Source organism: Rutilus rutilus (genome assembly GCF_951802725.1).
Source record: "Rutilus rutilus genome assembly, chromosome: 9".
Taxonomy (NCBI): Eukaryota; Metazoa; Chordata; class Actinopteri; order Cypriniformes; family Leuciscidae; genus Rutilus; species Rutilus rutilus.
The window spans coordinates 20,468,143-20,492,734 of record NC_140223.1 but is presented as its reverse complement, the minus strand read 5'-3'; the positions used below and the strand labels follow the sequence as shown (position 1 = coordinate 20,492,734).

General features: G+C 37.1%; 1 protein-coding gene across 3 annotated transcripts; it reads left to right on the top strand.

Moving 5' to 3' along the window:
* The first annotated feature begins 796 nt into the window (after nucleotides 1-796).
* hif1al (hypoxia inducible factor 1 subunit alpha, like) lies at nucleotides 797-24,199 on the top strand. Of its 3 annotated transcripts, none has more exons than XM_084419319.1 (15): nucleotides 797-937; nucleotides 12,687-12,877; nucleotides 13,371-13,522; nucleotides 14,297-14,381; nucleotides 14,514-14,626; nucleotides 15,605-15,792; nucleotides 18,290-18,396; nucleotides 18,567-18,714; nucleotides 19,936-20,180; nucleotides 20,291-20,430; nucleotides 20,510-20,605; nucleotides 20,702-20,832; nucleotides 22,243-22,354; nucleotides 22,476-22,593; nucleotides 22,679-24,199. In XM_084419319.1, the coding sequence occupies exons 1-15, from the start codon at nucleotides 915-917 to the stop codon at nucleotides 22,756-22,758; spliced, it is 1,929 nt and encodes a 642-aa protein (XP_084275445.1). In that variant the 5' UTR covers nucleotides 797-914; the 3' UTR covers nucleotides 22,759-24,199. The 3 variants fall into 3 exon arrangements, with proteins under 3 accessions (XP_084275445.1, XP_084275446.1, XP_084275447.1); XM_084419320.1 differs by having other exon boundaries at nucleotides 13,374-13,522; nucleotides 22,679-22,900; XM_084419321.1 differs by lacking the exon at nucleotides 797-937 and adding an exon at nucleotides 12,298-12,484 and having other exon boundaries at nucleotides 22,679-22,900.
* The last annotated feature ends 393 nt before the right edge of the window (nucleotides 24,200-24,592 follow it).

The window sequence follows — 24,592 nt, the reverse complement described above, 5'->3', positions numbered from 1 at the left end:
ATCACAGGTTATAAAAGAAATATTAAGCAGCACAACTGTTTCCAACATTGATAATAAATCAGCATATTAGAATGAATTCTGAAGGATCATGTGACAATGAAGATTGGAGTAATGATGCTGATGAAAATTCATCACAGAAATAAATTATATTTTAAAGTATATTAAAATAGAAAAACCATTATTTTAAATTGTAATAATATTTCACAAAATATTATCAAATAAATGTAGGCTTGATGAGTGTAAGAGACTACTTTAAAAAACATTTAAAATAGTAATGTTTCCAAACATTTGACCGGTACTATATATTCAGTATATAGTAGCCTATACACAATTCTATAATATATGATAGATCTGTATTAATGAAGATGGTAAAGAGGGGTTTGTGTGTATTATTGTCCACAAATGTCAAAAATACCTCTGCAGTAAAAATTAGTTAAAACTCCCCCGGTTTCAAAGACAAGCCTAGTCCCAGACTAAAATGCATGTTTGAGCTGTTTTAATCAAAAGCAATTTCAGTGACATTGACATATCTTAAAATATGTCAGTGCCATTGTTTTGTCTCAAGATGCACATAAATAGTATTTTTTTCTAAAGCACTTTTTATAAAAGCTACTTAAATATCCTAATCCTGGTTTAATCTATGGCCGGTCTGTGAAACCAGGCCTATATTACTTGCTTTTACCAATGTTCATCATATCACACCCATTCGACGATCATTTTGTTTGTTATGATTGCTCGTGCCCGCCGTGACTTTTATTTTGACACGCAGCTCTTTTTCAAAGATTAGTAGTCGAGCCTCTCTTCAGAAGAACAGAGATAAACAACAAGCAGCAGACGAGACGACGTCTGCCGTCCATTCAAGCTTTACAGATACAGAACTCAAAACTCGGATTTGCAGTGATTTCATTTGAGAGATGGTGAACTCGGCGATGAAAGGGTAAGGCGTTTATTTTCCAAAAGCCTTCATAGAAGGTATGGAGTGTGGATTTAAGTTAATAATAAGGGGTAAAAGGGGAAATGGGTTCCTCCAGTCGATGGATGTATGCATGGCCTCATCAGCGTGCGGTCGGTCATTGATATTTATTGGCGCTGGTGTTAGGCCATATAAATAGATCCGTTTTATCATTTTCATATCTATCTTGATGTGAGCTTTTGAGGGGGGTTTTGCGCTTGATTTGGTTTGTTTTTATCATATTTGTAAAGACAATAGGCTATCGATTTTATTGTATACAGATACCAAATATACCATTTATAATAATAAACTAGAGGCATTGAACTCTTAAATTTTATTTTTTATTTTTTTTCAGCAGTGTTTTAGTAATGTCTTCAGACAATAAAAACAGGACCTTAGTGGTCTTTAGGACCACATGGTCAATAAAACTGCTGTAAGTGAAGGCAATGTTCATGGGGTTGTTTACTCAGTCATAAAAATGATAAAGTCATTTAAAGGTCCCATATTGTCAAGAATGAAATTTCCTGGCTTTTATCAAAAAAATATATAGAGATGTTTTTTTGGTAGGCCTACTTATACCGCACATATATATTCTTAAGGACATAAAAACCTAAAATAAAACTTAAGAAAGGTGTACAATATGGGACCTTTAATGGAACCTTTGTTCTAGGATACTACAATCATGCACAATCCATATCATCATAAGCTGTTTGTTTATAATGGTTTATGTTTCATTAAGAAATCTGGCCAACACTTTAACATTCAGTGGTCTGAATGAGCTCTTTTAGTGGTGTAAGGATACATAAAGGGTGACTTCAGGTAAATTGTGTCAATTATTGACATTAATATGACTGTCATAGAGTGACCAAATTGCGTGAATTTACCTTATATATAAGGTTAGTGAAATAATGCTTAGATATCCATAAAAAATAAATGTATCTCTCATCAGATGGGCTAAAAATGGAAGTTTTGTCTGTGTCAAAACATCAACTTCTGTTGTTCCTCTTTTATGCAAAAGACTAAGTCCCTTGGTAAAAGTATTTGACATTGTAGCTTAATATATTTGATTAAAACTAACATAACTAACTTTAATCTTTCATTAGCTGAGCATAAATCATCTCTAAACAATTTTAGTAACATTTCAGGCTATTAAGATATGTGTTTAATTATGTGTTATGTACTTGAATCAAAAATACATTTATTGTTTTGTACAATGTACTTATTGTGTTCAGATGTTAATTAACTTACAGATGTAATTACATTCAGGCATTGTATCAATTTAAATGTTAGTACATAGTAGTAAAAAGACACTTAATGTAAAGTAAGTTATGAAGCTACATAATATTTCAAAAATGTATGATCAAAATGCTCTTTAAAAAGGAGTACTGCACATAACACAGCAAAACTTCCCAAACTTATTTCTGTCAACAACCTACATATCTGAAGGAAATGATGCAAACACTTTCAGAATGAAGTAAATAGTCCTGAGTACATTTTGTTCTCCGTTGTCTTACAGCCTGTGTTCAACCACTCTTGGCATAGCTCCCATAGTCACCCCCCTCCCATCACCGTTCAAACGAACTTAGCTGAACCTCTCGCTCAGTCAGTACAGGGAACTGCAGTTGGAACGAGTCCAAAGAGTCTTACAGAAGCAATCTTATTAGAAAACAAACATCCCATGGCTCTTGTCTGACAAACTGACTTGAACCACGGCGTTGACAAGTGACAATAAAGAATATCTGCTGCAAATTTACTCCATATCCACTAAGAGTTTGCAAAGAGAACACTGTGTTCCTGAAGCAACCAATATGAGAAAACAGACTCTCAAGAACATTTCTCATATGGAAACATTGATATTGTTGCTTTGCAAGGATTTTTTTTTTATTTTACGGTAAACTTCCTATTCATCAAAGAATCTTGTTTTTTTTTTAAAATCACAACTGTTTTCAACATTGATAATCGTAAGAAATGTTTCTTGATTACCAAATCAGCATATTAGAATGATTTCTAAAGGATCACGTGACACCGAAGACTGTTGTAAATCACCGAAATAAATTACATTATTAATAATATTTGAATAGAAATGTTATTTTTAATTGTAATAATATCACACAGTATTGGCCTGCTATTTTACCATACGTTTTGATCAAATTAATGCAGTCTTGGTGAACATAAGAAACTTTAATAACTTACAGACCTCAAACTTTTGAACGTTACTGTACAAAGATATGTTCTTCTGGATTTCTGTTTACAATTAAGTAAATCTGCTGCATTTAGTTTACAAAGAAAAAAAGTGTTCCTCTCAAAACATTTTCTCTTATGGATGATATTGGCACATTGATTTTGATGCTTTGCAAGGATCAGTAAGGTTGACCTGTAGGTCAGTGTAGAAATAGTTATAGGGAATGTTGTGTAGTGTAAATGTCACAGGTCATACAGCTTAATATCAAACTTCATCAATCAGTATAACATCTGATGTGAACATTCCTCCCGACTAATGGCAGCCTGTCATGCTGCCAATATCCTGTGAGGTTCAGAGGAGTTCTTTTGAACGGGATGGGATGGGTTGCACTTCCAGTCCCCCCCTACGCTGATATGTGGTGTTGATATTTTACCAGAATACATAATAACACTCTGTAAATCCCTAGCCATCCAAACAGCAGAAGGGATGGGCTTAACTGTTGTGACGTGGCTGAAGGACACAGTGTTCCTGCATTTGTTTATTGGAGCTTTGGCACAAGACTGCGTGCACTGCTTTTAAAATCATTAGCAAAGTTTGGGGGTCAGTTTTGAAAGAAATGAATGCTAATCCTTTAAGCAAGGATACATTAAATTGATCAAAAGTATCATTTCAGTACCTATTTCAAATAAATGCGGTTCTTTTAAACTTTCTATTCATCAAAAAAAAAATGTTTTTAACAGTTTCAACATTGACAACTTTAGCACCAAATCAGCATATTTCACAATATTACTGTTTTACTGGATTTTTTATCAACTAAATGAGCATAAAACACTTGATTTGAAAAAGATTAGACATCACATTCTCAACAATAGCCTATAATGCACAATATGAAGTAGATTTGTTTGCACTTAGCATTCAGATAGTCGACTTAAAACTGTTCGTTGTTATGATTAGGTTTATCTCGGATGGATTTAAGGACTTTAAATATAATTCGCTCTCTAGATCTTATTACTCACAGATTGGATTAGCAATGTGCAGTACAACCAGTTTATCTTACTAATACTTTCCCAGAATATGCAACGCCCAAAAGAGGACATAATGCACAGTTTTCTTTCTTTTCTTTTTTTAAAAACTGTCCCACAGAACAAATAATCTCCAGTGTTGTCATGAATGTGATGGGTGATGGGTTATTTTTAGAAGGGGTTGCTGAAGGTGTTTGGAATGGTCATTCTGTACGAGTTTCTCCCGCAGTGACCACCGGCTGAGAGCGGATTCTTGCGGAATCAGATGTGCTCGCCTGGGGCTTGAAATTTGATGCTGGGCCTTGCTTCAGCTTGTCTCAGATATTTAACTTTTTGTTCTGACCTAAAGTATGTTGACTGAGTTACATCTTGATAAGATTTACGTTTTATACAAGGATCATCATAGTAATCAGTTTTTTTTATCACACAAAGAACAAAAAGGTGTTTTATTACTTTATTTGACTTTCAGTGTTTTATGTTCAGATTATTGCTGGTTACAATAAAATCCTGTTTTATTGGTGAAATAAAGACTTGCAAAATGTTTGTTAAAAGCTTGTTAAATGTGTGTGGATGCTTAAAACAACATGCTAGCATTGGCAGTTTTCCATTGCTTGTTCTGCTTTAGGACTGAATGGAATGTTTTATGTTTTGAAGTTAGAATAATATTTCTGTGAGATGATTATCACCAAATCTGTTCTTCAGTGTTCTTCAAATCTGTTCCTTTTTCCTTGGCATCAGTGTTTATATCCGAACTAACTATAACTGATATCCCAGTGCTTCTGTGATAATTTGAATTAAAGCTGCAAGCAGCATTTAGCGGGGTTCAAGCATTTAGGGTCTTTAAGCACATAAGGCAGTTTAGTGAGTTGTCTGAGTTTTTGTTTAGGATTTACAGGCTTTTGAGTGTTTTTTGCCATACCCATTTTCTAAATGATCCTGTTATGGCTACCCAATGGATAAAGTTAAAGTTTTTTATATAATTAATAATCTAGAGCTTCCAGAGAATTGTACAGCACTGGTATATTTCCGATCGGGCGAAAAACCTAGGACTAGTTCGCAAAAGTAGGTTTTTAACATAATCGCAAGTATTTAATGAACAAATTGATTGACAGCAGTAGTTCTTGAGGCAAAGTTGTTCAGTATGAGGAGATCTATCAAATGATATGCATCACATGATTACATAGCCGTAAAACCTGTTAGCATCAACTAGTGGCTGATTTTTCAAAATTCTTACAGACCTCTAGGGCCACGAGTCGAACATGCCCATCGAGTTTCGTTCTGATCGGCCTCCGTTAAGAGCAAACTAACAGCTTTGAATTAAAATGGTGAGGTATCCTGTTGTAAACATCAACCATGCCTGTTGACAGTTTTGTGGGAAGGGAATGAAAAGTTCTCAAATCCACAGCACAGCCTCAGACATAACATTTATATCCATGATCTGCCATTTTCACTATTGTCCTTGCTTGCTTCTTCACAATACCTGCAGATCTTCTGATGATTCGGCTGTGCAGGTCCACATTAACACTGCCTGGCCTAGAACATGGACTGGAAAATGCAAATTTGGGGGGTATAAATATTAATGATCCTGACTCCAACGTCACAGTCGGTGTTATGGTGGGATTCACTCATTTTTCAGCGGTCTTTTGCAAACAGGAGATTTACACATGAAGGAGGAAACAATGGTGTTTGAGGCTCACGGTATGTCAGTTCCATGTCCAGAACTCTTATCATTCAACTATGCCAAGATAAATACAGTTTTCAATTGTATGGCACCTGTAAAATAGATGATTAGTAATATAATGCTTACTTGGAGTCTGAAATGGCTTTAACAAAAGAAGAAAAATATTCTTAGATTTCTGTTCATTCTAATCATGTACAAATAAAGTAGCACAGTAAGATTACATTTATTTGAATGCATTAGTGAGTGTGTGATTGTGCTGTGTGTGCAGCGTGTCAATACTAAAAGTGAAGGTGTAGTTGATATCTTTGGTGATAATATCTGTAGTAATCATAAAAAAACAATTAAGAAATAAAGAATTAAAATTACAAATAATATTCTATTAAGATATGAGTTACAATAACATGATTTGCAATAGTAATAATATCAATAATATATGCACAATACACACAGATTAGACTATCAGGTCTGTGTTTTACAAAAACATTAGTATTGCAGCCAATGTGGGATTTATAAACAGACAAAATATGATTTGAAATGTTATTTTAATGATTTTATTAAGTTTAAATAATATTTCAAATGGAAAAAAAATGAAATATAATATTTTAGTGAGCAGAATGAACCAATGAGTGTTCTTCATCTGGTGGTTAAAATGTAAATGAAAACAATAATACTTAAACAATAATACTTAATACACTAACCATGCTTGAACACACACATGCACACACATTTTGTTGTAGATGGAGATATTTAAAATAAAAGATAGGTAACAAAATGATAATTGCAAATCTCCTCTGTATAACACCATTTTCAGATTTCAAATTAATCACTGAGAGGCAGAATTGTTCAAACTGAGAGCTCAGTACAAATGAAGTGATAAACTTTGACAAAACATGACTGTGTTATAATAGGGGATTTTCATGCAAGTAATTTGATATAGTCCAAAAACTAATGCAAAAGCACAGATGAAAATATTTTATTAAGTAGAATGTCCTGCAGAGGGCAGTAGAAGACCACTAATTGACTCACTTTCATTTGAAAGACTTTTTTATCCACCAGTAAAACAAAGCAGTTTCTCCATGTTCTTTCCATTAAGCATGCTTACACAGACAGACACACACACAAACACAAACACATCCACACACACACACACACACACACACACACACACACACAAAGACATATGTTTTCAATGTTTTTAGGATGTGATATTGTGAAAATATATTCATCTCCTCATCTTGAACAACTTTGCCTCAAGAATCACTAATGTCAATCAAACCGTTCATAATCATAATAAAAAAATAAAAAATATACAAATATCATAATAAAAAAAACATCATAATAAAAAAGATTGCTTCTTAAAGCATTTGTTTATTTCCCAATACTGAAGCGAATTAAAAGATCATGCGTAATCCTGCTGCTCCCTCTAGTGGACAACAGTGGTATTATAGCTTACATTTTACAGTTGAGGTGTTTGAATGAATGAATGGGAATTTGTTTTTTTACTTATATCTCAGGAACCAAAAGGCGAAAAATTCTGAAACTCAGAGCATAGATAGTGCTTGAGGAGCCCTGTTGAATGAGACCATCAAGGTGTTTTTGGGCGATTGGGGCTGGGAGTTATGACTGTTATAAGGCATATCTGTTCGGGCTATTATCTCTGGAATGCCCAGGGCAGATAACACCACATTTGAATCGAAGCTAGCCAAGGACGTGCCCTTTCCAACGAGCTCTTACACAATGTTCGGGGTGGTCTGGGTCGGGAGTAATGGCCGTTGAAAATCGGGGGTCCCGCGGGCTGGCGATGCGCGGGGGGCGCGCTCCCGAGGCCCGCGACGACCCGTTTCGATCAAGAGCCCGGAGAGGTCCTCACCATCAAAATTTGAGCGCGCAACGACTTTCCGTTTTCGAGATATGAATGAATTTGTATTCGGGGGCGTGGCTTAAATGCCGTTATACTTTCGTTTCGTTTCATTTCATTCACTTACTTTCGTCCATTTCCATATCTCAGTGTAACACAATTGTCAATAGTAATACTCAATAGATGAGCTTTGACAAAATGTGATTGTAAATGTTAAAATAATGATTTTATAAAGTCTAAATATGAATTTTATAACAATATTAGGGAGTAGTATGATGAAATGACAGCAGGGGGCAGTAAAATACCACTTATTGGCTTAATATGTCATTATATTCATATAAAATCACCTTTTGAAGAAGTTCAACTTTTTTTCTGATAATTATTGATCTAGAGAGTTCAGAGAATTGTGCTGCACTGGTTTTGAACATTATGATATGAACATTATACGATAATAGATAGAAGACACCATTTACAGCAAATACAGGCAATTTACCATAGGAAATATATGGCTTTAAAGCATTTTAACAGTTATAGCGCCACCTATGCTCCGATCTCCATAAAAATTTCCATGCTTCTTTAGCATGTTATGTCACATATGCTCATCAATTTTTGTGAAGTTCTGAGTTTTCATTTAGGATTTATAGGCTTTTTAGTGTATTTTGCCACGCCCATTTTCTAAATGACCCTATTACAGCCATCCAAATGCAAAAGTTCAACTTTTTTTCGATAATTATTGATCTAGAGAGTCCAGAGAATTACCCTAGACTGGTCTGGTTCTGATCGGGCAAAAAACCAGGGACTAGTTCGCAAAAGTAGGTTTTTAACAAGTTTGCAAATATTTAATGAACAGTTTGATTGACAGTAGTGGTTCTTGAGGCAAAGTTGTTCAGCATGAGCAGATCTATCAAATGATATGCATAATGTGACAATAAGTTTAACACCACGTGATTACAGAGCCATAAAACTCGTTAGCGCCAACTAGTGGCCGATTTCTTTCAAAAATCTTACATACCTCTAGGGCCATGAGTTGAACATGCCCATCGAGTTTTGTTCCGATCGGCCTCCGTTAACCTTGTCTAATAGGTGCTCAACTTCATTGGCCGATGGCGGCCATGTTTTTCGAGATAGGCCAATGTCATCATAGATATACATGGCACCCTGGACCATGAGACTGCATACCAATTTTCAAGTCAATTGGACTAACGGTCAGGTGGTTATAGCCCTTTTCATGTTTTTTTCATGTTATAACGCCACCTAGTGTTCAATCGTCGCGATTTTTTTACTGTGACCCCAGATTGAACTCATACACATGTGTTCCGAGTTTGGTGAAAATATCTAATTTCGTTCATGAGTTATAACCATTTTAGTAAACTGGCTCCGCCTCCTGCGAACGTTTTGACGCCCCTTAGCAACCGTGGATCGAAATTTCAATTTTTTTCGATAATTACTGATAATCAGACTCCAGAGAACATTTCTGCACTGGTTTGGTTCCGATTGGCCAAAAAAACCCTCTACTAGTTTGCAAAAGTAGGTTTTAGACAAAATTCAAAATGGCGGAAAAATTTGCATACCGGAAATGAAATTGAAGATATACATTTTGTCCGTCTTGAGACAAGGATTACAGTGATATAAGACACTTGAGTCTGTGACAAAGGGTTAAGGAGATTTAAGCAAAACCGTGATTTTTTTTGGTTTTTGGCACTATAGCGCCACCTATGGGCCAATCGGGGTCATACTCTCTGAACCTCTCCTCGATTTTTGTACTACCTTCTGGCCAAGTTTCAAGTCTCTAGCACTTACGGTTTGGGCTGCACGATGCGTTTTACGGCAGAAGAATAATAATAATAATAAAAATCAGTACAATTACAATAGGGTTTCAGCACTTCGTGCTTGAACCCCTAATTATTGTAACAGAAATAATGATACTGTGTGTGTGTTTGTGAAACTGTTCCATACCTATAAATGATAATTGCTGCTCTCTTAAAGATAGATGTAGCCGAATTGTTGACATTTAGGAATAAGATTGTGTGGGTCTTTGAATTGAGATTGCAATAATATATTTTTTTATTTGGTTGGTTTTATGCTCCGTTGTTTTATTAGTCTTATGGTTGCAAATAGTCGTTTTGATCCTGGATGGTGATACATGACGGTTTATGTTTATCCTGACTAGGGTTGCAAATAGGGATCCCAGATATATCGGCCACCATATCGGTATCCGCCGATATATGTTCATTTTTTAATGTTATCGTTATTGCCCCGATTAGAAAATTTACCCGATATGTTAAAAGCCGATAAATAATGGATTATTTCCTTAAGTTGAGACCCTTCAGATGCTCACTGGTTGCCATGATGGTTTTAAATATGATTTAAATCACTTCAAAAAGGAAAATACAGTTAAGTGCAACATGTGCACGGCAAGTGTCATATAGGCTACATAAAATTATGATAACATTATAATTGTGTGCTTGGGACATGGCTTTTGATGGTTTTGATTTAGATTTATCAGCCAATATATCTGTTATCGGCTCTCAAATATAAAGATATCGGTTATCGGTATCGACCAAAATTTTCATATCGGTGCATCCTTAGTTGCAAAGGGGCTTCTGGAAACCTTTCAGAAACTTAAGCTTCAAGGAAGTTAAGCTGGGGAATTTTGGAAATATTCAAAAAAGTCAAATGTCCTGTGATTCCAAAGGGACCAGGGACCTCATTTATAAAATGTTATGTAGAAACCATCCTACATTTGATCTTACGATCATTTCTCCAATGTACGCGCGTACATGTGATTCAGAGAACAAACGTACGCACACAAAAAATCGTCGCTCTTCCAAATGTGAAATGTATAGGCTAAATCGCAAATTATCTTGAAATTGTGCGCATCTGAATATATAAAGCCCCTTTCACACAGCGCATTGAACCCGGGAAATTGCCGGCAAATTGCCGGAACGCCTTCTGTGTGAACGCAAACATGACCCGGGTTTAATGCCGGGATCGATGCCGGGTTGGGGGACCTAGTAACATTGCCGTGTTCAGTCCCGGAACGCGCGCTGTGTGAACAAAAGCCGTAATAATGCCGTGTCGTAGTGATGACGCTGAAGCCGGGATCGTTCGCCAGCTGTGAAACGGTACGAAATGCGCAATTTTATGATCGAATCAGAGAAATAAATGCACAAGCGTGGTTTCGCAGCTCATAAGCAAACTGAAGACGCTGCTGAGACATTACAAGTCACATCGATGTCACGTGTCTTTCCGGGACATACACGGGGGCTTAACAGAGCACCAGTCAACGTTTAAATCCTTTACTTGAGAATGGCGAGCAGTAAGAATTGCTTAAATTTCCAAATACCTGCCATACTCCGACTCTCTGCCATAAGGAAAAGTGCACGTCTGCTTAGACCCTCTGACCCTGACTAAGCACTTTTCCCACATCAAAGGTTTTTTTTTTATAAATACGAACGTTGCAATGGATTTTAGCATACACACACTCTATGTTTAATTCTATGTATATGCACATTGTATAAATGATGCCCCAGGATTTTAGAAATGATCTGTGCATGTGATCGAGGAATGCACAGTGCATGTGATCGAGGAATGCACAGTGCATGCAGGGGGTGTGGCCGCATTAACCCTGCTGTATGTTGTGTGCATGTGATTGAGAAATGTGCAGTATAGACGTTCAACTGAATTTGCATTAAATCTGGTTGTTAACAATGCAGAAAGATGGGGGTTTTTTTCAACTACATTTAAGTTCCAGGTTATTGGTTAACCTGCAATTTTGCAAAGTTCACGTTTATTTTTGTTAATTCCCATATATTCCTATGGAAAGTTTCCTACTTTGACAATTCCTGTAATTTTGCAACCCTAATCCCAACTGAGTGAGTCATTATACAGACTTATTCCTGTGTGTTGATGTACTGTATTTTAGTACTCCGCACGTCTTTCGAGTATGATTTGGGAGAGGAATGTTTTTCTTTACCAAAGTACACAGAGTCTGACTTGACTGACCACAGACTACGTGCCAAATGAAACCGTGTGGCTGAAGCCCAGATTGGGCAGACATGCTGTGCACATTTCTGTCCTGTTTACTGCACCATGAAATACAATAACGCAATAAATCAATGCCGGTAGGCTTGCTAATTATGTTCTGGCAGCAGAAAGGTTAATCCAGTGCTGTAGTCTATATATAAAGGAATACAGCGCTGGACTATGCCCCCCCCCCCCCCCCCCCCCCAAAAAAAAGTCATTATCAAAGTTTGGAGTCAGTTTTGGAAGAAATTAACTTAATCAGCAAGGATGCATTATATTGATAGTCATCAAAGAATCCTGATTTTTTTATTTTAACTCAGTTTTACCTAAAAAAATTACATAAATTACAATAACACAGTAAATGGGTGCTGATAGTTGTGCTTTAATTATGTTCTTTATGTTCATAAAGTCTGTGCTGAGAGTTTGGCAACTGTCATTTTGTAATGGCAGAGTTCAGTCCTGTTCAGAGCACAAAGGAGGTCACAGACTGAGGGGGGCTGGGAGGGCCTATGTCAGATAGGAAGCCAGGGGGAGGGCTGTGGGACAGGCTTTAATGTCATAAACGACCTTCTGAACGAGTTCTTCTACTTACTTAAAGCATGTGGAGGAGGGGAACGGGAGTGAAAGGCAGTTTTTCTGGGACAGTAAAAAGGCAGTAAAAAGTTTATCTGGGACTCTCTTTTGGCAAGACTAGGATATACGGAGAACCAGAACACACCAATTACAGCTGGGACATATTTTAGGAGGAACAGAGAGCAAAGATGTAAGATGGATGCAATGTTGTTGTTTTTTTCTGTTGATGTCCTAATTTTAGATGAAGAAAAACTCCCACAAATTTAAAAAGCTTTATGCAAAGATATGTCATTGCAAAAACGTTATTTTCTAAACTTTGCTTGTTGATAAGGATTGGATATTCTGAATTTGGATGTTAAATAAGTTTGTTTTTCTTGTTTTTCCTTATTTAGGCCCAGTTTGGAGCAGCGGAAGGTGCGTTCTCGTGACGCGGCGCGCTGTAGGAGGAGCCAGGAGACTGAGGTGTTTTACGAGCTGGCACACGCGTTACCCCTTCCACGACGTATCGCCTCCCACCTGGACAAAGCTGCCATCATGAGGGTGGCGCTCAGCTATCTGCGCATGAACCGCTTGATCCAGTCCGGTGGGTTCTGCTGAAATCAAGCAGGAAATTGTATGATGTGTAGCAGTGGTCCTCAATTGGTTGCTCAAAACCCCAAAATGGGTCTCGGTTCTGTTTTAATAGTTTGACAGCAGGGGGAAAACAATGTTAAATGTCAGTAATAAGTGCATAAATATAATAATGCTGGGGGTTGTTGATGGTAGAAAAACTTGCTCAAAAACTTGCACAAGCGAAAAGCAAGAAACAATATCAACTGTTGTGCTACTAAAAAGGTGATGCAATGTTCAGGATTCTTTGAAAATAACATTATTTATAATTGAAATCTTTTGTAACATTATAACTGTCTTTACTGTCACTGTTAATCAATTTAATGCATCCTTGCAGAATAAAAGTGTTAATTACATTGGGGGGTGGGGGTCTGGCTTTAGTGTATTTAGTTTATGTTGTAGCATGTTCAAATACTTTTCCTTTGGCAAATATATGCTAGTGCTAATATTTGGTTCTTGTCATGCAGAAGGGCCGACAGAAAAAAAGACGGAGGAAACGGAGAATCCCACTGATGGCTTTTATCAGCAGGCACTGGCTGGCTTTATTCTGGTGATGACCGAGGAAGGGGACATGATCTTCCTCTCGGAGAGTGTCAGCAAATACATCGGCATAACACAGGTGAGTGTCGTCCCTACATATTGAAGTACTGCATAAAAACCTCAGTGTGAATTTCACAATGTGGAGCATTCAAACATGTAGTAGAGTAACACATGGCTCAAGATTTGACACACTTTGGATTCCTCCCCTGTGGTACGAGGCATAATGTTCAGGTTACGTGTGTGACCAGACCCCTTAGAATAGATCCATTCCTGAGGGAACACATGCAGTCTAGTGTGTTTATGAGCTCTTGAGGTTTTGTTTTTGTCTAGGTTAGTATTGAGTAATGCAATGATTAAAGAGACTGATTAGTGCTGAAATCCAACAGACATGACACTGAAGGAGTTTATAATGTAATGTTATATTATTATAAGATATAGTAAAATACAATCTCTTGATTGTATTTTTAGTTGTCTAAATTTTGTTACAGTGAAGGCATTTAAAGAATGATAGTATTGGGTGACTTGATGGAAAGGTCATGAAATCTTATACAGATGACCTACATTCACTCTGTGAACTGCAATTATAGAGTTCATCTACTGAAGTTGAAACATGTTCAGGTGATTCATTTCTGGGAGTCAGTCAAATGCATATTCCAAACAATAATTAAAGTAAATGGAATCAAATTAAAGTGCAGAAAAGTTGGTCATGTATGACATTATTTGGGATAAATTAATCTGTGAAATACATAAATGTAAATGTTTTCTGGTTTCGTTTTAAATCATGTCTCTAGTGTCATGGTATTCTTTTGAAGGCATTTTAAATTCCTGATTATTTTGATGTGGTGTTGTACAGCTGGAGCTGCTTGGACAGAGTGTGTATGAGTTTGTTCATCCCTGTGACCAAGAAGAATTGCGAGAGATCCTCACCACAAGACCAGGTAATAAAAGATTTCTTGGCCAAAGGATATATTTTTGGCTGGATTTTAGCTTGCTATGCAGTGACCTACTGTTTATTGAATTATTTTATGAAGTCTTATGTGTTACTGAACATGAGAATTTTTCATCCTCAGGTATTTCAAAGAAAAAGACAGAGAAGTCGGTTGAACATAATTTTTTCCTTCGGATGAAGAGCACACTCACCCACACGGGAAGAACAGTTAATATCAAGTCTGCAAACTGGAAGGTACACAAACTGTAAATATTGTTAAAGAAGGGTGTGTTTTTGTTTTTTTTTATCCATGGACACACATTTTAATGTATTAAGACAGGAAACTGTAGGAAGAAGGGGTCTGTAAATGACCCAAGCTTCATCCATACTCACAGAATAGCAAATGTACAGTGCGTGTCCATGTGCACCAGTTTTGTATTTATATCAATTTTGATGGCGTGACATGGTTTAATCAATATTGGTGTTGGACTTCCTTTTGCTATTTTCATACGCAGCACCTGTTAGCTTATCTTTAGCGTGTGTAGATTGCTCTGAGTGGTATGCAGGGCTGTATCAGAATTACAGTTTCACATCAGCTTGGCTCTTTGTTGAGGTCCCATGAGTGCATAAAACAGGACACAAATACACTGAAGGCAGAGGTCCAACTACATTCAGTGCCAAGACAGAAGGCACTAGTCCAGCTTGTTTCGCACGTCATGTTACACAATATTGTGTTTTTCATATTTGGCATCTGTATTTTGTTGAGAAATGAACAAACAGTCTGTGTGAAACTTTGATTGGACTGTAAACATTTCTGAATTCAGAATATATACACTTTTGTCTAAAAGTTTGGATTCTGTAAGATTTTTTTAAAATGTTTTTGAAAGCAATCCCTTATGCTCACCAAGGCTGCATTTATTTGAACAAAAATACAGGAATATTGTAGAATAAAATTACTATTTAAAACAATTGTTTTTATATGATATAGTTTAAAATGTAGTTTATTCCTGTGATGGCAATTCCTCTGAACCTCAGAGGATAATGGCAGCATGAAAGGCTTTAGTGGCGAGGAATGTTCATGTCAGATGTTATACTGATTGATATGGATTCTTTTTAATATTTTAAATGCCTTTACTGTCACTTTTTGTCAATTTGATGCATTCTTGCTTTATTAATCCAAGTTTATAATTTCAATTTTTTTTTAAATATCATTTTTTTTCATTTCTTCTCCAGGTCCTTCATTGCACAGGACACATGCAGACGTTCAGCGGTGATGACAAGGACTTGTTCCCTGCTGGCAGCTTCCTGACATTGCTGTGCGAGCCCATTCCTCACCCTTCCAGCGTTGAATTCCCACTGGACAGCAGCACTTTCCTCACACGCCATAACATGGACCTGACTTTCACACAGTGTGACGGACGGTAAGATGTTTAGAAATGCAGAAATCTCTTATGCCTCGTTTCCACTGAGCAGTACGGTACGGGACAGTACGGTACGGTTCGGGTCTGTTAACCATGATCTGGCTAGCGTTTCCACTGCCAACAGTACCCTTACTTGATAGGCGTGGTGTTTCGATCGACGTCATTTTCGCGCGAAGAAGAACATAGTAAACTACAATGGATGACATGCAGCAGATCTTATTCTTGCTCCTCGACATGTTTGTCACAAGAAGACAAGCGCCGACATTAGGCTTTTCTCAATATCAAGTACGCAAAGTTTGTACTTGCCATGTGCGACTCCTACATGCAAATGGTACAGCGCGTTCTTAAAAGCGTCGCTGATACACCGGTTATCTCGGTTACTCTGTATGTACATTTTAAGCAACAATAAAACGAAATATGTTATAAAACACCAATCTGCCTCTTTTCGTTTTCATTTAAATAAATTAAACATTATAGGGACACAAATGTGGTTCATGCGCAACGGTATTCACTGCACGTTATACGTTATTCTATTTATAACGAAACGAAATTTAAAACACAACCCTAACGTTACCTCTTTTCGTTTAAAAAAATAAATAAAATAAACATATTCCAGGCAATATATGCATTTGTACAAATGTTGCAATAAACATCAGTGATAATCTTGTAATAAAAAATGACAAGAAACCAAATCTTTTTGTCAAATTTCAGTTTTATCAATAATAGCCTATATAAAAGTTTAAGTAAAGTACAAGAAGCTATACAATAAGAAACAAAGCAAACAATTCAGTCAAATATCCAAATGCAGCGCTCTAGTCTAACATTACAAGTAGTTAAACAACAAATAACGTTAATATAAAACTAAACTTAGCCCTCAGCCAAAACGATTGACAGGGAACTCATTATATATTCACGAGACCAAAGATCGCCCGTTAGGTCTACACAAAACGAATTATATCTTATGTTTAACCACTACCGTCGGAGTCCGCGACGAACGCCGAGGAAAGGCTCATCCAGCCGGGAAACATGAGCGCCGAGCGCCCGCTGAACGCATGGATCTCACAACCGGGGAAAAAAAAATCATCTTTATAAATAAACCACAGATTTGAGCTTTAAACAACTACATTCTCGCCTGAAAAACTCTTAAAATTACATTTCGTGATACAGTAACAGTAGTATTATATTAAACTGTATATTAAAAAATGGCGCTTCTTATGTTGTCATTCCTCTTGTAGCACGCGCAAGTGACGATTCTCTGTCAACCAATCAACGTCCTGCAGTGAGTCTAGCTCCACCTTTTAGTACCGTTCCACTGTGCTAGGTACCCCAATGGAAGGGTACCTAAAAAGTGGTACGGTACGGTTCGGCATTTTGGTACCATTCACAACTTTTGATAGTGGAAACGCAAATAAATGCGTACCGCTCAGTGGAAACGAGGCATTAGATATACGCAGCACACTCTCAAAGGTCATAAAAGTTCAGATATCTCATGACCAAGTGTCGGATGACTCCAGAGGGTCAGCAGAGTTTCTCTGTGTTGGAGTGTGCTCTGTTCACCTCTTTGAAGCAGCCTGTAAGGTGTCCAAATTCACCTTCCTACTCACGGGTTAATCTACTCACACGTACAGTGAGCGAATCTAACATTACTCAGTCAATCTGCAAACCTAATTAGCCTTGTAGCTGATGACGTTTTATTCTCACTGCCTGTTTTTAAAGTGTGTATGTGTGACAGCTGAAGACAGATTTCATTCATGGTGTGAGAAAGCATGTGACTCGAGTTTCCTGTCTTTTTCTCTCAGCTTGCGCTTAGAGCACGGTATATTTATAGTCTCACTGTTGGGATCGGACTCAACAACAGTGAATGTGAAATTGTAGTTTTAATTGAATATAATAAGATTAAAAAAGACTCTGAATCCTCACAAGCTTCACACAAAAGCAAACATAAAGACACAAACACATACGCAAGAACAATGTAGTCAGATTCACAAACAAATGACTGTTTGAATGATTCATTAAAAGAACCAGCTCATAAAAGACTTACAAGTTGCTTATTCAGAGTGACAAATCCTCACTGAATCAGTCAGCAGAAAACTTACTGAATCAAATTGATTTACTTACAAATTCATTCATTAACTGCTTCCATGTCAAATGGTTCATGATGTTCAAATGTGTAATTACTGATTAGTTGTTCATATTAGATATGATCATTTAGGTTTTTTTTCCATAACCGACAACCGAAGGGTCTCATCTGTTGGAGTTGAATTGGCTAGGTGGCGCTGTCACAAAAAAACGATGGTCCTAGAACTGTGCTCCTAAAACTGCAGCCTCTGGTATTGCAGGAATATAATATTGCCCATTTTCGTTTCAGTTTTCAGCTAAATTAAAACTTTAGTTTTGGTAAAAAAAAGAAAGAAATCGTTTTGGTGTATCGCTATAATAAATTGTATTTTATAAGTTAGGAGACTTAAAATATTGATTGACTGCTCTCTGTTCACAGAGTCACTGAGCTTGTTGGATACCACCCTGAGGATCTGATTGGCCAGTCTGCCTATGAGTTTTTTCACGCCCTTGATTTTGACCATGTGACCAGGAGTTTAAACATCTGTAAGTTTTTCATTCTTTTCTGTGATATCTTTTTACAGTGCATTCAGTCTCAACTCCACAACCAGTCAACTTAATTTGTTGAAAATTCCGTGACAATATCCGTTGTTTTGTTTTAATGTTTTCTTTTATAGAATGAAAGGCTAAGCTAATCTTTTCCTCTGTACTTGCAGTGTTCTCCAAGGGCCAGGTGTGCACCAGCCAATACCGGTTTCTGGCTAAGAATGGAGGATTTGTCTGGACTGAGACTCAAGCCACTGTCCTCTACAACAACAGGACCTCTCAACCCGAGGCTGTGGTCTGCATCAACTTTATCCTCAGGTAGCTCAGTCTGACTCAGTGTAACATCTGTTTCTTGGGCCCTATTTTTATGCTAAATCACTGTCTATCATTGCTTGGCCAAATCGGTGTAAATCTGTGTTATTTTAATATCATTAATATACTGTTGTTGTTTTTATTAATATTTTGAATTAGTAGTTTTTCTATTTTCTATTTTTAGTTTGTAATAGTCATTTGTCATTTTTATTAATCTTTTTTTGTCTTAATAGTTTTTATTTTTAATTTAAGTTTGAGTCATTTTTGTAATTTAACTTAAAGTAAACAATTATTAGAAATGTTGTTTAACCAGTTAACTGTCACCCCCCTTCTTGAGTTTGATCTGAGCTTAAATGATTGTAATTCATGCATGCTTTAAAAAGAGACCAACCTTAGGTCTGTGTTCCAAAGAATCACAAGTGAAAACAGCTTAAAAAAAGAGAAAGTGTAATAAAGTTAAAGTCTAAATTTACTGTAAAGCAAATGTATTGAACTAAACATTTATTTTATACAAAATAATTTTGATTGTAAGTGTCCTTTTACGCGACTAAAAATGGAAAACAGGTTTATGTGTTTTGGCTGTTCATTTACACGTCAATGGTGTTTTAGGGGCCTGAAAACGCAAACCTTTGAAAACGGGTTTCAAAGTGCAATTTCTGCAAAAATGATACCATTATTGATTTGTGAATTTTTTTTTAAAACTGACATGATGCACATGTGTATTACCTGTTCAGTCTATTGGTGCATAGTTTTTTCTTTACAAAGAGACATCACCAACTACTGGCCTGGCATGCGTAATACAGTGCGTTTAATCGTTTTCGAGGATCGTTTTGACAACGTTGTCGTTTGTATGTGAATAAAGCAAAAGGAAAACCTTTACCGTTTTTAGTACATCGCTGTCGTGTAAACGTACACTAAAATTGCAACAAAAAAAAAAAAAAGCAAAGCCATATGTCTAAGCAAGCCTGTTAATGCAATCTCTAATTTCAAAAAAGGACGAATAATTTTCACAGGACGAATTTTGAGTGTTTATGCTTTCGATTCAAAAGGCAATAAATAAACACACAAAAAAGTGACAATTAACAGGCTGTGTTATATTAAGTTTAAGTTATTTTTATATTTCATTTTATTTCATGCAGCAAAATATTGTAATGGTTTTATTTTTAGTTAACGATAATAACCCTGGTGTGATAGGATGAGTAATTCTTGTTTCTCTCTCTCTTGCAGTGGCGTGGAAGAGGCAGATGTTGTGTTCTCATTGGAACAGACCTGTGAGAAACCAAAGCCCAAAGCTGAGAGGCTGAGTGAGCTGGAGGAGGAGGAGGAGGAGGAGGAGGAAGAGAAAGAGGAGGAGGACGACTCAGACATGGAGGAGAGCAGCACTGCAGATCTCTTCCTTCAGATGAAGGAGAACCCAGAGGAGTTGCTGCAGCTGGCACCTCACTCTGGAGACGCTATCATTTCCCTAACAGGTGCTCGCGATCATCCTACAGAAAAGAAACGTTTGTGATTGGTCCTCTAAAATCAATATGGTTGTGGATTCTTAGAAAAATCTAATTGTAATATTGCCTATTATTCACAGAGGGTGTGGAGTTGTCCTTCTGCCGTCCACCTAGTCCCAACAGTGTCCCAGAATGCCCTCAGGACTTCTGTACGCCTGTACTCCGCCAGCTCCTTTCTCCAATATTCGACATTCAGCCCTCCAACTCTCCACCTGCCGCAGTAAGTATGAGATTGTATGTTTGCCTGGGTGTCTTTGTTGGTTTGAGTGGTTTATCTGACGTTTAAGGGTCTGTTTTAGAGCCCCGCTGAAGAGCTGCCCGTGGAGATGGAAGTGGTACAGAAGTTCTTCACCCTCAAACCTGAAGAGAGCGTAACTCTGAAAGGACAGTCAGAGGTAGTTCTCAAAATGATTTTCAGATGCCTTCTGAGATGTTTTAGACGCGTTTGAGAGAGAAGTCGCGGGTGTTTAATGCTTTCGTTCTCTGGCTAGGCTATGGATGAGCTTGATTTGGACATGCTAGCTCCATATATCTCCATGGATGATGACTTCCAGTTGACCTTCCTGCCGCAGAGTGAAATGGCTGCATCTTCAGAAATAATAACAAACACTTCAAGGAAACGGTAAGGATGATAAAGGAGCTTTCAGATGGTTTGGTTGTTTCAATTATGATAACATGCTTGGGGTCTGATGATATTTTTTAAATGTTTTTGAAAGTTGTCTCTTATGTCTCTTATGTCTTATTGTCTCTCAAAGGCTTCATTTATTTGAACAAAATACAGTAAAAACAGTAATATTGTGAAATATTATTACAATTTACAATTCCTGTTGAATTTCCAGCTGAATTTTCAGCATCATAACTTTAGTGATAACATTAAAGTCCCTGTAAAGGCAATTCTACAAAAAAATTCTAAACACATTATAAGTGCTAGAAATGTATTGCTAAAACATGTTACAAAGACTGAGAACTGTGAAGTACTAAATTGTGGAGTTAGACCGTTTAACAGTTTTTCACCCTTGCTGTGAGCCGGATTTTTTGGGCGGGGCTAAAACGGGGGCTCGATGACGCACTGCGACCCCCTGAGCTTGATTGGGCCCCTACTTGATGACGCACGGAGTCACTAAGCCTATCGCTCAATCGCGAGTTACTATCAGACAGCCTACAGTTTGCTAGCTACTATGCCCACGGCTCTGGCTATGCCTTCGTCATGTAAATGCGTATTCCCTGGATGCAATCACTTAGAAAACAGATCGGTGTTCCGAAAAATGATCATATCAAGAAGAGGTGGATTTATCTTGTGAAGAGCTAACGTTACCTTGATGGAGAGCTGATGATCACCACCACACCCGCCTCTGTAGAGATCAGGATAGTTTACTTTCGTTGGAGACAACTGGAATTCACTGATAATCCGCTGTTACTGGTGAATGGGGCCGAACCGACTATCTCCCGCTGTCCGCTTCGGCCTTCATCCTCCCGTCGCGCCGACATGCACGAGCTGTGCGCGAGTCATATTTCCTGCGAGTGGGCGTGGTTTCATCGCAGCCAGCGGACACGCCCCCAGCGTTTGAGAGCTGAGACTACTGCTCATTTTTTCGAGATTTTGATAGCTTATTTTATTTACTTGGCGGCTTTTTTAATCATTGAAATTGGGCTGGGTGGCTAATAACACATTTTTCGGTGGTATGACAAACTCAGAACACATACTTAATTTTGACTTTACAGGGACTTTAAGTGTCACATGATCCTTCAGAAATCATTCTAATATGCTGATTTGATGCTTAAGAAACACTACTTTTTTTGGGGGGGGGGGATTCTTTGATAAATACAAAGTTCAAAAGAACAGCATTTATTTTAAATACAAAGCTTTGGTAACATTATAAAGTATTTACTGTCACTTTTGATTAATTTAATGCATATTTTCTGCATAAAGTATTAATTTCTTAAACAAATCTTACTCACCCCAAACTTTTGAACAGTAAGTGTATAAGACTGATATTTAATGCTCGCCATTCTATGTCTGTATCCACAATAGATGTTTAGAAGATGACGAAGAAGATGACATTCCTGTTCTGGCTGCCAAATGGGAGAAGAAACAGTTGAGCAGCTCCATAGAGGAACAGTTTCTGCTCAGCCACACATTACTGGTAAAGACAAAGGATTGATCTGTTATTTGTGGGCCTTCACCTTTTAAAATGTATTCCCACAACACACTTGGTATAGAAAATGTTTCATTGTGAAATATATATTATTTTTTTTGAATGGCAGAATGGCTTGTCCGACGATGCTTCAGAAGAATTTGAACTGCCACCTCAAAAGCGAAGTCAGCTTTTGACCGACAGGGACCCGTTACTGGGCGGAGTGCAGGCGTTGTGTGATACAGCAGGTATGTGGCATATTTTAAAAAGTCCTTTTGAAGATCAAGTTCATTTGTAAAAGATAACTCATTAGCTATGTTTTCTCATACACAGCTCTCATGAGAGACACCTTCCTGTCACGCCCACCTGACTTAATGCGACCTGTTGCTGAAACAATGCCATCCCTTATTTGAAGAATGAACAGTGTGGAAGAGTTCTCAGCGAATACGGTGACCGCTAACAGGGAGGGTTATGAATAACCCTCTTCTCGCTCAACATGTATCAATTTAACATGTATTTCAGAGAGTGATGTTTTATGCACGAAACACAAGAGGATAATGTCCATCTCTTTTTTTTTTTTTTTGTGTGTGTTTGTATATATATATATATATATATATATATATATATATACACAGTATATATATACACACAGTGTATATATATACACAATGTATGTATGTGTGTGTATATATATATATATATACACAGTATATATGCACGCACATACACAGACAATTTTTTTTTTTTTTTTTTTTGGCCCCAATACTATAATCAAGAGTAGTTACAATAGACTTTAGTTAATAGAAGTAGTTTAATATAGTCATTGTTTATGAATTTCCCGTTCTCAGCAGACCCTGATTTTAGATTTGTCAGTAGATGGCGACATTTCTGAAAAATAATGCTTCTGCAGTCACTTCTCTTTTCTGCCGTTCAGTCCAGTTTCTTCTAAAGCACAAATGCGGCCAAAGGGGGGCAGAAATCGAAGGTAAACTGGTCAGGATATGTTAGAAATAGTGTTAACCTGTTGTTCTACCACTTGTAGCCTTAATCTAAACCTATAAATCTCATAACTTCAAGCATAACTTCACTTGACTGTAAGTTTATCTGAGAGAAGCTTCACGAGGTGATTTCTTACAATGGTTCTGTTTGGTGCTAGAATAATGGGTTAGGCTGATTTTGAGTGGATGAGATTATGCTTTTTTAGTTAATAGATTATTCACTGATGCCATAGCTGACAAACGCAACAAATATTCTATCAGTGATTTTTATAATGCATTTTATATACTATTGCAATTACAACTTGTAAGTGAATCTATACATGTTTCTTTGGTGTTGAACTATAAATATTACTGTTTTCTGTTCTTGTATCTTTTCCAGTATGTTGAATGATCTATAATGGTCTTCAAAGAGGCTATGGTGTTGACACTGCAGTCATATTTGACTGAAAGCCTTGTCTGATGTCTTTTTGAATCATAATATGAGATGTCAATGGCTTGAAATCATTCACAGCAAGCGATCATCTTCGGTCTAGTTATTTGCTGATGTTTCTCGATCACCTTTAATGCAGCAGAGACGTTTTTTTAAATGATGGCATACAGGATAAGGTGTGGTGCTTTTTTCAGTTGACTGTGATTATATTTTCCCCTGATTTCTGTAGCTAGGACTGACACGACTCAAGGGGCCTTATTCAAATGGTGTCAGATAAGACGCATGCCATTCACATATGGATGACAGTTCTGATTACTTGGACTTTTTGTGTATGTTACTTTGCGTATTTTTGCATCATTTATTTCAAATGTATGTATACCTTGTATTGACTGATAAAGAAATAAAACATTTTAAATGCTTTCAAAACCTGTGTACTATTGCAAACGGACATCAAAATATTGTAAAGCTACGGAAGCCCTAAGAGGCCATGGATTGTTATTTTTTTCTATCTTGTTTTCTCGTGATCACGACTTAATTTTCTCGTGATCTCGAGATAACAAAAGTTGTTTTCTCGTGATCACGACTTAATTTCTAATATATGATCTCGACATAAAACCGTTTTCTCACGCCGTAATGTGTATGTATCGCGATTCGCGAGAAAATCTCGCTCCTTCTGAATGTTGTGTATATCATGATGTAGCCTACGTGTGAGCTGGCTTCTTTGATTTTGAAATCTACTTCATAAAAAGCCCGCAGAAGAGATGGATTTTATAATTGCTTTGAGAGAGAGAGAGGTGTCCCAGAGGAGAACCTGGCCAG